This window comes from Suricata suricatta, chromosome 3 (genome assembly GCF_006229205.1).
Source record: "Suricata suricatta isolate VVHF042 chromosome 3, meerkat_22Aug2017_6uvM2_HiC, whole genome shotgun sequence".
NCBI classification, from domain to species: domain Eukaryota; kingdom Metazoa; phylum Chordata; class Mammalia; order Carnivora; family Herpestidae; genus Suricata; species Suricata suricatta.
In genome coordinates this window covers 142251601-142265814 of record NC_043702.1, presented here as the reverse complement: position 1 = coordinate 142265814, position 14214 = coordinate 142251601, and the positions used below count along the sequence as shown (strand labels likewise).

Sequence of the window (14214 nt, the reverse complement as noted above, 5' to 3'; positions counted from 1 at the left end):
CGTATCTACTCAGTGCAACTGGCTACTACAGAACCCCTCTGTTTGGTGAGGTTGTAACAAGAACTAGGTGGCTGTGGCAAAAGATGAGAACAGAGGAGGGGATATTTACAAATAAGCTAGGTAAACACTTAGCTGAGCCAGCGCGGATGCTCTCGGAGGTGATGCCGGATATGATCTCAGGAGGTCACCATAGCCCCCGAAGGCCACTCACCAGCCTCCGGCTCTGGCCCAGACCCTCTCCTCTGACCACATTCCGAATGCGATTTCAGAAAGCATCCCATTTGAGAAACAGATATGCAGCCAAAACACGAGCCTTGGCATCTTCTTAGTTCCAGTAAGGTTGCATTCGTCACTTCTACGCACTCTGTACGCTTTTCCACTGCACTGGCTCAGGGAACCCAAGAAAGAGCTTTTACCCAGAGCTACCTGCCGGGTCCTCAGCCATCCATAATGCCTTCTGAAAGTATCACATACATTGTGGGTGTGTTTGATCCCTGTGAGCATCATTGTATCTACCTGTCTGACTGCCATCGATCCATCCGCCCCTCTGATTATTTTCCTGCTGAAGTGTCCAGAACGGTGTTCCGTTAAAATGGTGTGACCAACTGAGTAGTCCCATTTGGGAACTTGTTGCCATTTTCTTTCCTGTGTATATTGTTTGAATTTGCGTGAGGACTATCTGCTGTTTTTGTTTAAGAGATAACCTTATGTCTATAAATAAGGACAAGCAAGAAAAAAGGCAAACATTTATAGACTTCAGTGCAATGTTCTAGATAGCCAGCTCTGTGTCTCCTTCCCCTGCTTTTTCCCCTCCCTGGTTTGACTGTAAGCAACTTGAGGGCAGTAGGCAAGTCCCATTCATTTTGATATTTTTCCAGCACATTGTTCCCAATAAATATGTCCCAGTATTACCCAGTAATGGGTATTGTTAGGGCTCGTTGACTGTTTTGTTAGAATGAGACATCAGCATTTATTTCCAAGACTGTCTTACCCACTCTAGGTTAGGCAAAGTCTCTATCAGCTCCACCACGTTCCCATCTACACCTGTTTCTACCTTAACTGCAGGGACCACATGAAAGGAGGTGAAAAGACATGCGGGTTCAAGAGGATCTGGATGCAATTTGCATGCAATCTGCATATGATTTGTGTCATTTATTCCCAGGAAGTAATTTTTGAGTTAGAGCTGCCTCACTGCTTCCCTTACGCAATCAAGTGCCCATTTGTCTCTTCCTTCCTTCCTCCACGCGTCCCTCATTCCCAGATTCAGAATACCCACATTAAAAAAAAAAGGAGGGAAAGAGAACTCTGAGAAAGGGGGTGCTCCTCAAGGACACCTGGGATCTTGGCAGAATATTCTGGGAATGACAAATTCTCAAGAGGTGGGAGGCACCTCGCGAAAGCTCATTGGTCCCCCAGCCCAGTGTCTGTGTCTTGTCTAAATCAGTGGCGTCAGCCATCAAGACAGATTCATGACACTTTTTCCGCTTTTCAGGACCTGACTTTACTTGCCATGTTCAGGTCACTGTCAGGTGAATGCCAAGAGCACTGCTTCTGCCGAACAACTGCAGACCCACTGACTGAATGAATGAATGGAAGTGACCAGCCTTTCCCAAAATTTGTGCTTTGCTTTCTGCATCTCCATTGATTTGGGAATCCCCCATTTTCTCTGCTTCGCTTGCCCATCTCCATGGCTCCCCTGTATTTACCTTTGCCTTGCTCACACATGTTCAGAGCAAATGCAGTCTGGGGAGAATAAGGCTCCATCAGAGAAGGTGGGGAACCTGCTCGATTGTTAGCCTGCAGCGGGTAGGAGTCTTTTTGTCAGGCCGACTTCGGGTTCCCAGAGCCGGCCAGCTTCTACTGGCATCAGTCTATGACTCAGGCCAAGATTTTTATCTCCTTCTGGGGCCCTATCTTGGGTCTGTCTCTCCCAGGATCAGGCTCAGCCAGGAGCCCTGGATTATTTACACTTCTTTGGCTCCCGTAAGCAGCAGACTCTGTGGGCCCGGAGCTGTAAATCTACCGCCTAATCACACCAAGCTGCTCCATGCAGTCTGGCCTGTTCTTGCGGGGCTGTTCATCACGCACCGAGACAGGGGCTGTGGCCTAGAGAGAAGCCTCCGGGAAGTGGCTGGCCTCAGCTGCTTCTCTCTGGCTCCCCGCAAAAGCCTCCAAGGACTCTGCCTCTTCCAGGACCCCTGAGCAGCAAGCCCCAACCAAGATCGCTCTTGTTAGAGGGAACAGCTTTTGAACAAAGGTCACAGGTTATCAGTGACTCCTGGGCTTCAGAAGGAAGGGATGGGTGTCAGCACTTACCTGTCTCTCAGACATGATATACAGGTAGCGCTCATCAATGGAGAAGGCCATGTCCCGGAGGATGGGGCTCCCGTCTTTGAGCACGGAGACCATCTCATACTGGACCCCTCCATGCGGGGGACCGTCGGCTCGAATCTACGAAACAGAGAATGCATCCTCAGCATCTGTGCTCAGCTGTCCTCCGTGAGATTACCTGCCTCAGCCTAGAGCAGGTCACTTTACAGAGGATAATTCCTACCCCCCTCCCTGCTCCCAATTGCTACTCTGAAATAGACTAGGCTTCAGGGAAGGTAGAGGTGCTTCTTGGTTCAAACAATTTGGCTTTCTCCAAGAGAAATCCTTTCCCAAGTTGTCTGAGTGGGCCATGTCTGGGATTTCAGATGGTGGGCTTTTTTTGCATGTGCCTATGTGCCATTAGGAGTGAATCTTGGTATCCCAAAGTGGTTATTTTTGCCTGTGTCTACATATATTTATAGCACTGAGTGATGGGTGTGTGTGTGTGTGTGTGTGTGTGTGTGCGTGTGTGCTTGTGCACACTCACTTATGTTTGCGGTAAGAAAGTCAACACTTACAGTGTTTCTATCTCAGGCGGGTAAGGAAGATTGGTTAAACAATCCTATAAACTATCAAAAAGCTGGTCCTTGAGAGATTCAAGAGTTTAGAATCTCAGGAAGGTCTTTGCTGGTGTGCCAATTCTCCCTGTAATTTGGGAGAGCCAAGAATCCTGGCTCAGACTCTGAGAGCCCAGCTCCAGATATGTCAGAAAGGACTCGGACTCCAGCTAGTCCACTGCTTCCCAGTCCTCTGTGGAGTTTTTAAAGATACACATGCCAGGGCAGGATCCATGAATCAGAATCTATGTGGGTGGGGCCTGGGCAACTTCTTTGGGATTCAAAGCTCCCCAGGTGAATCTGATGAGCAGCCAGGGTCTAGAAGCACGGATGTAGTCTACTGAGTTTGAAGCCCACATACTTTGAGAATTGCCTGGGGGGCTAGGGAAAACGCATCCCTGAGCCGCCGCCCCTAGAGTTTCTGATTCAGCGGAAATGAGGCCTGCCAGTTTCCACCTCTCACAAATTCCCAGGTGATGTGGATGCTGTTGGTCTGGGGGTTTGAGAGGGATAGTCTAAGCTCTGTTCAAAATTCTGAGACTCAGCAGAAGATGGTCCCTGAGGTCACACAGAAAGCTCGTGTCCAGGAGTCCTCAGTTTGAATATGCTCCTGCCTTTCAGGTTTCTTGTTCTCAACACAGCAGCTGCGCATTTTTAAAAAAAATGTTTATTTATTTATTTTGCGAGACAGAGAGAGAGCTCGCGCAAGTGCATGAGTTGGGGAGGGGTAGAGAGAGGGTAAGAGAGAGAATCCCAATCAGGCTCCAAGCTGCAGGGTTCCATCTCAAGGACTGAGCCAAAATTAAGAGTCAATGTTTGACTGAGCCGCCCAGACGCCCCAGCAGCTGACTGATGGCCAAGAATCCCTACCCTGGCTTGTTTTCTCTGTCCCTCTGTCCATTGAAACCCTGTCTAGTTCTGCCTCCTTCGTGAAACCTTCCTCATTCTCCCCCCCCACACTAATTGCTCATCACCTTGATGCTTTTGTTTTTTCTACCAGGCATTTTGTCTTAGGATTATAATCAATTGATTTGTTCATTGTGTATGGACTAGCTCACATGTATTGATTACCTACTCAAATCGTTCTCCCATTGCCTCACGTGTGTGTAAGTCTGTCAACATTTTGAAGGAGAGATGTGTCCTCTCTCTTAGAACCCTCTGAGGACCAGATTGGAGCTAGGAACATAACTGGTGACAGAGAAAAGGGGATGCTTGGGAAGCGCTTGTTGAAAGGACACGAACTATGAAGCATCTGATAAAGGCTCGTGGACTCTAGCACCAAATCAAAGTGAGGGCAAAAGGCATTTTCTCTGGAAGGTTTTAAGATTCGGGCTTCCCCTCTACATTCCCTCTCATGTTTCTTCTGTATTTGTAACCATGCCCTTCCCTCCGCCCATCTCTCCCACCGTACCAGGAGCTCCTCGGGACAATGACCATGACTTTTTCATCCCAAGGGCCAAGTTTGGCACCTGATGCGGCAATAAACTTTCCTTTGCCCCTTTTCTGCCTAGCTAGTGGCTTCCAGCACTTGGAGCTGCTGCAAGTGCAAGGTCACTGAAGCCCTTCCTTCCAGGGGAGGGGCTTGGGGATCATTGAATTCATTCTCAGAGTGGAGGAAGGCTTTGGGGTCAGCAAAGAGGGCATGAGGCTGAGGTGACTGCCCTCTACCCCAGTGCAATCTGATAGTGGATTCAGTCAGCAGTAAGGGTCTCTATCTGGGAAAATGTCCCACAGTGAAAAAAGTTCCCCTTGGTATCAGAAGCAGCATTCTCTCTTAAATGGATAGATCCGAAATTTCCTTGAGATCTTTCCAGAAACATAGTTTTTAGTCACAAAAGTACTCAGGCTATTTCAGGAAGTAAAGAGACGATGTGATAGTTGTGACTTCCGGTTGGCTTGACCTCAGTTTTCTGTCCCCATAATATGGGAGCTCAGGCTGTGTTTCTTCCTTTGAAGAGAAAATGGCCCAGTGGTTGTCACCACCCTCCCTATGACAGCTGCTCCTCTCCAGGGAGATTTAAGTTTCCTCAAAGTACCCGCTCAGCCCCAGGAGCTGTGGAACCAGCACCCTCTTCCCTCAGGCCTGGTCCAGGATCTCTCCCTGCCTGGGGAGGCTAGTTAACCTTCCTCCAGCTGGGGCAGCCTCCCTCAGCCCCATGAGCCTGGGCACCTGCCTATAATCCTGGCAGGGCCTGGACATGGAGTCAGAAGGAGAATGCCGCAAGTCTGGCCTTCCCTCTGTGGTCCCTGGGACGAGATGGTACCCATGGCCGGGTGGGAGCTGGAACTGAGCCAAAGACCACTTATCACCCACTCTGCGGCATCCCAGTTAGGACCAATCCCAGACGTTCTCTTTTTCCTGAATCAGAGATCGAAGCAGGTTTTTTTTTTCTTTTTCCATCTGCAACCCCAATCTTTTAATAAAGCAGTTGAAGCCAGAATCAAACCTATATAACTCTCAAACATCAAAGCTAAAACCAGACCAGAACAGAAAATGTTCTTGGTGCTAAACCTGAACTGAGCTATCCTATTTCACTGGGTCTAAATCCCTGGAGGGAAGAAAGAGACTATTGCCCAAGAAGTCGGTGCCTCCCCACTTACGCCCTCATCCCGGCCTATGTGCCTTGGTCTTGTTACCCTCCACAATACCTACAGGAGGGCAGAGAAGGTGGAGAATGGGGCCCAGAAAGCCAGGGGGTCAAAGGGCCCAGGGTGGGGATAGGGGCTGCAGACAAGTGGTAGAAGAGACCTTTCCCCTCCCTAATGTCCTGTGCTCCCTTCTGGGCAATGCACCAAAGGGGGCAGAGTGTAGGCCTGGGATTCAAGGTCCTGGAGTTTCTGTTTTGACTCTGCTCATGCCTGAGCCTGACTTCTGCCTAATGGTACAATTTGAGTTCAGTTACCTCACCTGAGCCTCGGGTTTACTTTCTGGATAACAGGCACAGGCGGTCTGCTCAGTGCCTGCCACGGGGCAGTCACAGTAGCAAGTGCTAGAGCTGCAGGGACATTGGTGCTCCCCAGGACCCCTTTCCCCCTAAAGCTCTTTGGTTTCAGGCATGCAGCTAGCCAAGGGTGGGATTTGGGCTCCAACGGGCTGTAGCTGGTGTGGGCCAGAGGAGGGCACAGACTGATGCAGACAAACAATGTCCCATGACTACTGGTAGGGACAAGGACTCTGCTGCAGTCCAAGCACATGATTCCCCAGACTGCTCTGCCTTCAAGAGGAAGTTCTGGGTTCAAAGTTGTCTCTGTCCTAGCCAGACACAGGATGGTAGTGGTGAGGTGACTGACAGGGAGTCCTGAATGAAGGTGGGATTTTCAGATCTGGCTACACGAGTCTATTCTGTGGTGTCCCAGAATAACTACATTGCTGTGACACAGTTTTCAGCTTTTCAGTTTGTGTCCCACAAGCAGTTTCAGTTTCAGTGACCACAAGGACAACAATAGACCGAAATAGGCCACAGACCAGTCCCAGAGAAGGGCATTGCCTAGCCCCAGCTGAAGAGGGCCTGACACCCATCGAGGTAGGGGAGGAGCAGGGGGAGAGCAGGGAGGTGACACATGAGGGGACAAGCGAGTCACTTGACTCTGTCCTAGTTGGACTCCCCCTCTCCTGAGAGGGCTAGGCCTCAGTGGACCTGCAGAAGCTACAGAGGCCACTCTGCTTGGACAAAGCTCAGAAGGTAGAGGGGCCCCTGGGTGGCTCTGTCTGTTAAGCGCCCGACTTCAGCTCAGGTCATAATCTCACAGTTCGTGGGTTCAAGCCCCACCTCCGGTTCTGTGTTGACAGCTCGGAGCTTGGAGCTGCTTAGGATTCTGTGTCTCCCTCTCTCTCTGCCCCTCCTCCGCTTGCACTGTGTCTCTCTTTCAAAAATAAACAAACATTAAAGAAAAAAGAGAGAGAACCAGTTGGCTGCAGAGGAGGGTGACTGTCTTTACTGAGACCAGCACAAGACACAATGTGCCCACACTGTCGCAGAGGGAGATTTAGGGTGGTTCTGGGAAGAATTCCCGCTGTGCAGAGCCCTAACTGCAGAAAGAGTGGCCACAGGACACTGCAACCTCCTTCTGAGGAGGATTTTGACACAGAATGACTTCTTTTGCTTCATGGTTCAGTGTGGCCCTGCTTGAAGGCAGTAGCATAGACTTGGTGAATTTCCAAAAGGCCCCATTTGCCTCAAGAACTGAATAGTTAGTAACTACCCTGCCATTTCTTATACAATGTGCTCCGTCCTAATAAAGTACTTAAGAAAAATCAACTCTCTTATCCTTACACAACCCCCCGAGGTAAATGTTACTGTTATTCCCATTTTTACAGATAGGAAATTTGAGGCCTGGGAGAGTTGGGTGGCTTTCCCAAGATCACACAGCTAAAGGGTGGCCGAGCTGGGACTCACACACAGAGCCCGATTTCTCGGACCCTCTGTGATCCTCTGAAGAGAAGATAATAATAGGCACCCAGAGCTTTCCACCGCCACCAAGAACCGAACAGGTGGGAAGACGGAAAGTCCAAGTTCCATCCATACCCACTCTTTCTCTTTCAGACCCCAAGGCCCAAGTGGGGCAGTCACCCATTTCTGGGAGTCAACAATCAACAGAACCTAATTTTGAGGGACCTTGGTTGTGGGGGGAACAGTCCATTTCTCAGGGTGGGCTCTGGGACAGGAGGATGTGAGGTGAAATCAGGGGGGAAGTGCCTGTCTGGTCCTCCAGGTGCAAGGGGCCTCCGTGAGATGAGAAGAAACTAGTAATCCTATTAGCGCCTTCCTTTAAACCACAGCGAGGCCTGTGTAGAAATTAATGACAGCCTCTTTACTTGAACATCCAATTCAAATCAGCATATCCAGTTCCAATTAACTAGCTTTCACCTGTAGGCCCCTCCAAACCCTTTTCTCTCATGCATCAATTTCTTCTATAGTTTAGTCCCAAATTATGGACCTCTTGCTTTGGATCTGTCACCCTTAATAGCACTTTATTAGTAGTGCAAGTAGTGTAAGTGGTAATAGTATGAATGTATGCATGTATGGATGTGTGTATGTATTTATTTTGGCAAGAGCCTCTGAAAAGCAATCGGGAGTCTTCTTCTTCTGGGGCCTCTCAGTAGGAAACAGATTGGTTTGAGAGGCATCACCATGCCGGGGGAGTTCATGTCTGGAGGGCTGGGATCTAATCCCAACGTTCTCATTAATTGCCTATGTGACTTCAGGCGAGTCACTTCCCTTGTTTGTGTAATGGTTTTGGAAGCTGCCAAATAAGGTGGGAACTCCTGTCTGTAGCAGCACAAAAGGGATGGTGAATGAAATGAGTTATTAGCTCTATGAATTTTAGTCCCGTCCAATATCCGTGTATTACATGCCCACGCTCGGCGTCGGGGATGCTGTGGGAAAGGGTCCCCCAAGGAAGCCCGAGGAGGAGCTGGGAATGGACGAGCCATCAGGTCCCCACATACACGCGGGCTACCCCTTGTGAGACAGCTTGCATGGGGATCCCAGGGAGGCCAGCACGGAGGTGGGGCCCGAAGGAGGCCCAGAGTGGGAGGCTTCCTGGGGAAGGCAATGCCTAAATGCGCAGACGGGCGTGGAAACGTGAGTTCTTTGGCTAATTCAAAATGTGATGTCAGTAGAAGAGTGCGATTGTTAGGAGTGAGCCCAGATTTCTTGGAAACGTGGTCTCTCGAGCCTGAGACTTTGGAGAAGATGAGACTTTTGACGTCCCTTTATTGAGGGCTTGACAATCATTTCAGCAGGGTCTTGTCACTTTATGTCCTAAAATTCACTTTCAAAAAGTCCTTTATTTCTTGATTTGATCTGTGCCTCAGGACTCAGGGCTCCCACGCTATGTAAATGTGTGTGTGTGTGTGTGTGTGTGTGTGTTTGTCTGTGTGTGTTTGCATGTGTGAGTGCCTGTGCATGCACATACACACACACACTTTTAAAGAGGGGAAAGGTGAGGCAGGCCTGGTGCTGCTCAGACTGATCTCGGGGTGAGTTAGTGAGTGAGCGAATCCGCAGTGTGCCTTCAGTGCCGTGCGGGAGAGGATTCAAGCTGAAGTTTATTTTTGTAGAGCTTCATGACCCAAATTATTTATAGATTGAAGGCTGGTAAATTCAGTCTCTGAGAGTCTTCTCCCCTCTATCCTGTATATGCACACGCACGCGTGCACACGCACACCTTCCAGAGCACTTCCTTCTCCTCCTCCGCCAGCGCTGTGCAAATGTTAACTAACCATCCAGAGTCACAGACCAGCAGGCCGAGGATCCCGGGAGGACAGGTGGGAGCCTGGCCCTAGATGCCGGGACAATTGGAGAGGGAACAGGAGCCAGGAAAGCTCAGGCTGTGGGTTGCAAGAAACCAGAAGAGCAGAGGAAGAGGGGAGACAAGGCCAAGGATCCCTCCTGTTCCCGAAAAGGAAGGAGGTCACTAAGATATGCTAAGCTTTGAGAATTTTGCCCCCACCAGTGCATGCGCGTGCACACACGCTCGCCCGCGCACACATGCAGATGCTTCCAGCATTGGTCCCCAGTGAGTTGTCGGTCAATCACTGGGGCCCTGACACTGGAGATTGACATTTCCGTGTACAATTATTTCTATTTCTGTGCATGTTAGGAATCTGCCCTAGATATTAAACTGAGGGGTGGTTGAGCTAGCACACGGGTTCACACAGCTTGAGGCTCCTGGATTTCTTCCTCATGGAAGGCTAAGCCGTTGAGGGCTTTCTCCCGGAATGTGAGGAGGGGGTCCGGAGGAAAACCATTCGTTCTCTGGACTTCTGCATCTTCGAACAGTGAGAATGAAGAGCCTGGCTTCTGATAAGTGACGGAGTGAATATTTATTGAGCACTTGTTATAAGTAAAGTGTTCAAAGATGAGGGATGAGGAGGTTGGCTGGAGTGAGGGCCTTTTTATTTTTCTTCCAAATTGCAGCTTCCTTGTGCCCCAGCAGCCAGGGGTAGATGGCCAAGTGACCACTGATCCCTGCGGCCCACAGGACTGAGAGGAACTGCCTCCGTTCCAGACCTTCCTGTGGTTAATAACCAACTGCATTTCTCACAAGGGCACCGACTTCCCTATCCCAGCGGCCTCTCCCTTTATGACTCAACAGAGAGTGACATGGATATCTAGAAGCCAAAGAATCCAGTCTCTTGGTTCTAACTCTGTCAGGGAGTGTTCTGAACTGCCAGGCCCTGGGTGGGGCAAGAGCTCATAGAGGGGAATACACTGGGCAGTTCAGAGCAGGGGCTCTGGCCTTGGACCAGCCCCACCTTTCAACCCCACTCCCGCTCTGAGACTTGGGCCAGTCAGGAGGATCCAGGAACCAGTAGAAGTTGCCAGGGGCAGCGGAAGCACTTGATTGTTCTGGGAAACAATAAGATAAACACTGGCGGGGTTCGGCGGGAGCATGAAGCAGCCTCAGACGAAATCACATCACACCGCAGCAGGGCAATAATTCACAGAGCTTGCGGGGGAGCGTCCAGGGGTGAGGGGAAGAATGAATATGAAATAATGAGCAACCTCTGTCAACTAGGAATCTTTGTTTACCCAGAGCTCTAGCAACATGGGGGTCTCGGGATCTCTGTTCAAGTCCCCGCATGCAGGTTCCTTGCCTGGAAAGCCCAGCCTGTTTCCGGACAGCAACTAAGCTCTTGGGCTTTTTGGACTGGGATGATTTAGAAGCAGCCCTTACGGCCCATGGGGAGGGTGGTGCACTTTTGCTCACCAAGTTCTGGAATAGAATGCGGTAAAAATCGGGCTCAGGGACGCCCAGGTTAAGTACTTTGGCGACACTCAGCTCCACCCCATGGTGGAAGGGGCAGGGCGTAGGCCAAGCAAAGTAGCACTTCCGGGGACTGGACACCCTGGGCTCCAGAATGCCGTACCTCCCTTCACCATTGTGGTTCAACGTATTTGCTAAACATCGATTGAACATGTCAACCAGCGTGCCAAAGGTCGGAGATGTAAACATGAATGATCTGGAAAACGATGAGTTGGGCCTCCTCATTTCACCGAATAAGAAATGTTAAGTCTAGAACAAGTTAGCGGCAAAGCCAAGCTCAAAGCTCAAAGTCCACCTGACTCCTGCACTCCGTCTCTTTCATTCAGCTGCCTCTGGGGCCCCGCTTTTCCCTAAGTCAAGCAAGAGGACAATGCCTGCACTGGTACTAAAAATTACATCTCAAAAGTGCTCTTGGTGCCCCTGGAGATCAGTCCTGGGGAACAAAATAGATCATATAGCTGTCTCCTCCAGTGTGACAAAGGAGGCCACCTGCTGTCTGGAAAAAGAGCAAAGGGTGGGGCGTTTAAGAGGGTTATTACCCTCTTTAATTAACTCATTCTTTTCAATGGCCTAAAATTGCCCTGCATTTTATAATCTGGAACAGTAATCTCTAGCTTTCATTAACACCCAGGATGACATTTAAAACTGGGAGGATGGGTAGGGAGGTCAAGACTTGTGAGCACAGCTATCTGACACTGGGCTTGTGCCTAAATGCAGAAGGCTTCCTGAGATTCTAAAACGAAGAGTCATTTAGAAAATGCATGTGGCTGGCGTGTGTATACCCTGGTGCAGAAAACGCGCGGTAACCGGGAGGAAGGGAGAGCACATCCGTGTCACCGTATTTCTCTTCCCTTTGCTAACGGGCTGACTCTTTATTGCCTCTTATCTGTGCTACTGCAATACCTGAGAAATCTCCCTGCCTCCAGCATATTCCTGCTCTAATCTGTCCTACCAATACCACCAGATTAATCTTCTTAAAACACTTATTTGATCCAGCCTTTTCTGTATGCAAAATCCTTAAATTTCAGGTGTTTGTAATTTTCTTTCTCTTGCTTATCTCACTCCTAAGTTTTCTTACGATGAACATAGACTACTTTTGGAATATGAAAAAAAAGTAAATCATCGCCTGCACCCATGCACATACGCACAAAGCACCTTTAAATCGCCCCCATGGAAAGTTTAGGAAAGTTCCCAGCCCTTGATGGTCATTCAGGGGTCTAGCTCAAGGGTCTTATACCCATTTTCCAGTTATGTCTCCGGGTTTCTGGTCTTCATGCCTTTGCTTGACAGTTTATTCTCCTGCCTAGATCCTAAGCATCCTTCAGGGCCCAATCCAAATGCCACATCCTCTAAGAAGCCCATCGTGATCTACCCTTTGAACTCCCATAGTCTCTGGTGCGTCTCTTGACACAGTTACTTGTGAACGAATGCAAGTATGTCTCCTAAGATTGTAAGCTTCTAGAAAACAGACACTGGTACAGCTTCATATGCCTTACTGCATTCAGTACTACTGACACATAGTAGGGCTTCAATCCCACCCGGTGGTGGAATGAATGAATCCCTGTTACTGTAACTGGGTAGGAATGGAACATTAGTCACCGCTCACATTTATGTAACCCCTATCACGGGGCTCCATACACACACTCTCATTAAATCCTCCCAACAACCTGGTATTCCTATGGTATCGAGAAAGAAACAGAGGAACAGAGGCGTGAGGTCCCCTCAGGGTCACATCACTGGTGGGCAGAAGAGCCAGGATCTCACTTCTGAGAGGCCTTCACTTTTCTAGGCCTCTGTTTTCCCGTCTCTGGAAAATAATGAGTCGAGAAAGAGAGGATCTCGCTTGACACATCCTCCCTCCGCTCTCCACCACATCTTCTGGAACCTGGCACATAAGCAGACTGGACACATTTGCTGGTGCTGACATGATCTTTCTGGCTCCCCACTGGGCTGCTAAGAGCTCTTGGGAGGAAAGCACTACAACCGTTCAAGGTGCTGCTACCGGAAGGACTGAAAGCCCCCAGGGAGCTCCGCTGGCTCAAAGGCAGATAGAAAGCAAAGGTTAACGGTGCAAAGGTAGGCTCCGAGTTGGAGTCTGAGAAACAGCGGCAGAGGAGGAGGCAAGGGAGGTGAGGCCAGAAGGCCTCCATCCCTGGAATCCCAAGATGCCAGTGCAAGGGGTATGGGGGTACCCCTGTGCTCTGGTATGTTTCCCAGCAGAGCCCAAGGGCAGATCAGACAGCTGGGGGAGGGTCTGGCTCTTTTAAAAAGATTCTGTTTGACTAGCTGTCTTCTTCACACCTTTCCCCATCTCCCCTCCCAGGAGAGGGACTTTCATAATGAGCTGCTTCATGACAACAGACCCCTAATTAATTCATTGCTTTTCTTCTGGGGCCAGATCATTCTAATCAAAGTGGGGAGGGGTGGGGGCTGCTGTCTGCTCTACTCGCTCTGCCGATGACTCCAGCTCTGCTCCCCGGCATCGCTGCCCGGAGATCCTTCCCGGTCACCTTGCTCTCTTTAACTGGACACCTGCTTCTCCTCGACGCCCAGCCCCTCCCCTCCTCTCCCGGACGCCCCACAGCTGCCGGGCACCGTGCCAGCATGCAGACCCCGCTGGTGGCTGAGGCAGTAAGCTGGTGCCAGGATCTCCCTGGGGAGGGGGAAGGAGGGAAGGAGCACCTGGTCTTGGGAGGCGCGAACTTCGCGGTGCCCTTCTCTGCGCATGAGCTGAGTGCCAGTGGGCTCCCGGTCAGAGGAGGGCAGCCCTGCTGTTCCCGGCCTCCCCATGTCCTCCGCCGCCCGGGGTGCTGTGTGCCGCTGGACTTGGGACAGCCGACATCACCTCATCCTGGGAGTGGCCACATTTCAGCAGCCGATGGAGTTCTTTGTGGGAGGATGTGGGCAGACGACTGCAACCAAGACTGACGGGGGCGGGGGGAGCTACTCTGGGGACATTTGGCAACAAAATAACCTTAACTCCCGCCTCCCCCCCCATCACACTTGGAGATGATGGGATGGAAATGGTAGAGCACATGGGTCTTGTCTCCCGCAGCCTCTTAGGTTTCCCGGTTTCCCTTCTCTGTCTTTCAAGCCCCACACTCGGCTCCTCCCCACTGATAGGTGCAGACTGTCCGGTCAGGGCTGGAGTCCTAACTCGCTGGGGCGGAGGGCACGCGGGGGGGGGGGGGCAGCCAAGGGAGTGAATTCTCACTTTCCTCATCTGCAAAACTGGTAAGAACTGCACTGCTTCCCAGAAGAGGCTGCAGCGGGGACAGATTAGATAAGGGATGTGAAAGCATCTGGGACACTTGGAAAGGGCTGCAGGGAGGTGAGGAATTTTTGATGGATTTTCTTTTGATCCGTAGACTTGGGTGGGACCAGGCTGAGGAGGAAAATTGGGCAGGGAGGAAATTCTTCACAGGCCCACTGGGGTAATCGCTCACCCCCACCTTCTGTCCTTTCCAAGGGAGCAGGCTAGGGAGGAGAAGGAGGAGGGGGTGGGGAGAAGGGC

At 50.5% G+C, this 14214-nt stretch overlaps 1 protein-coding gene across 1 annotated transcript in view; it reads right to left on the bottom strand.

Annotated features, from left to right (window-relative positions):
- Positions 1–14214, bottom strand: part of PLXNA2 (plexin A2) — a 205157-nt gene that overhangs the window by 111409 nt on the left and 79534 nt on the right. The window contains exon 4 of the mRNA XM_029935352.1: positions 2317–2451. Within this exon, the coding sequence (XP_029791212.1) occupies positions 2317–2451 (135 nt within the window). The remainder of the gene's footprint in view (positions 1–2316; positions 2452–14214) is intronic.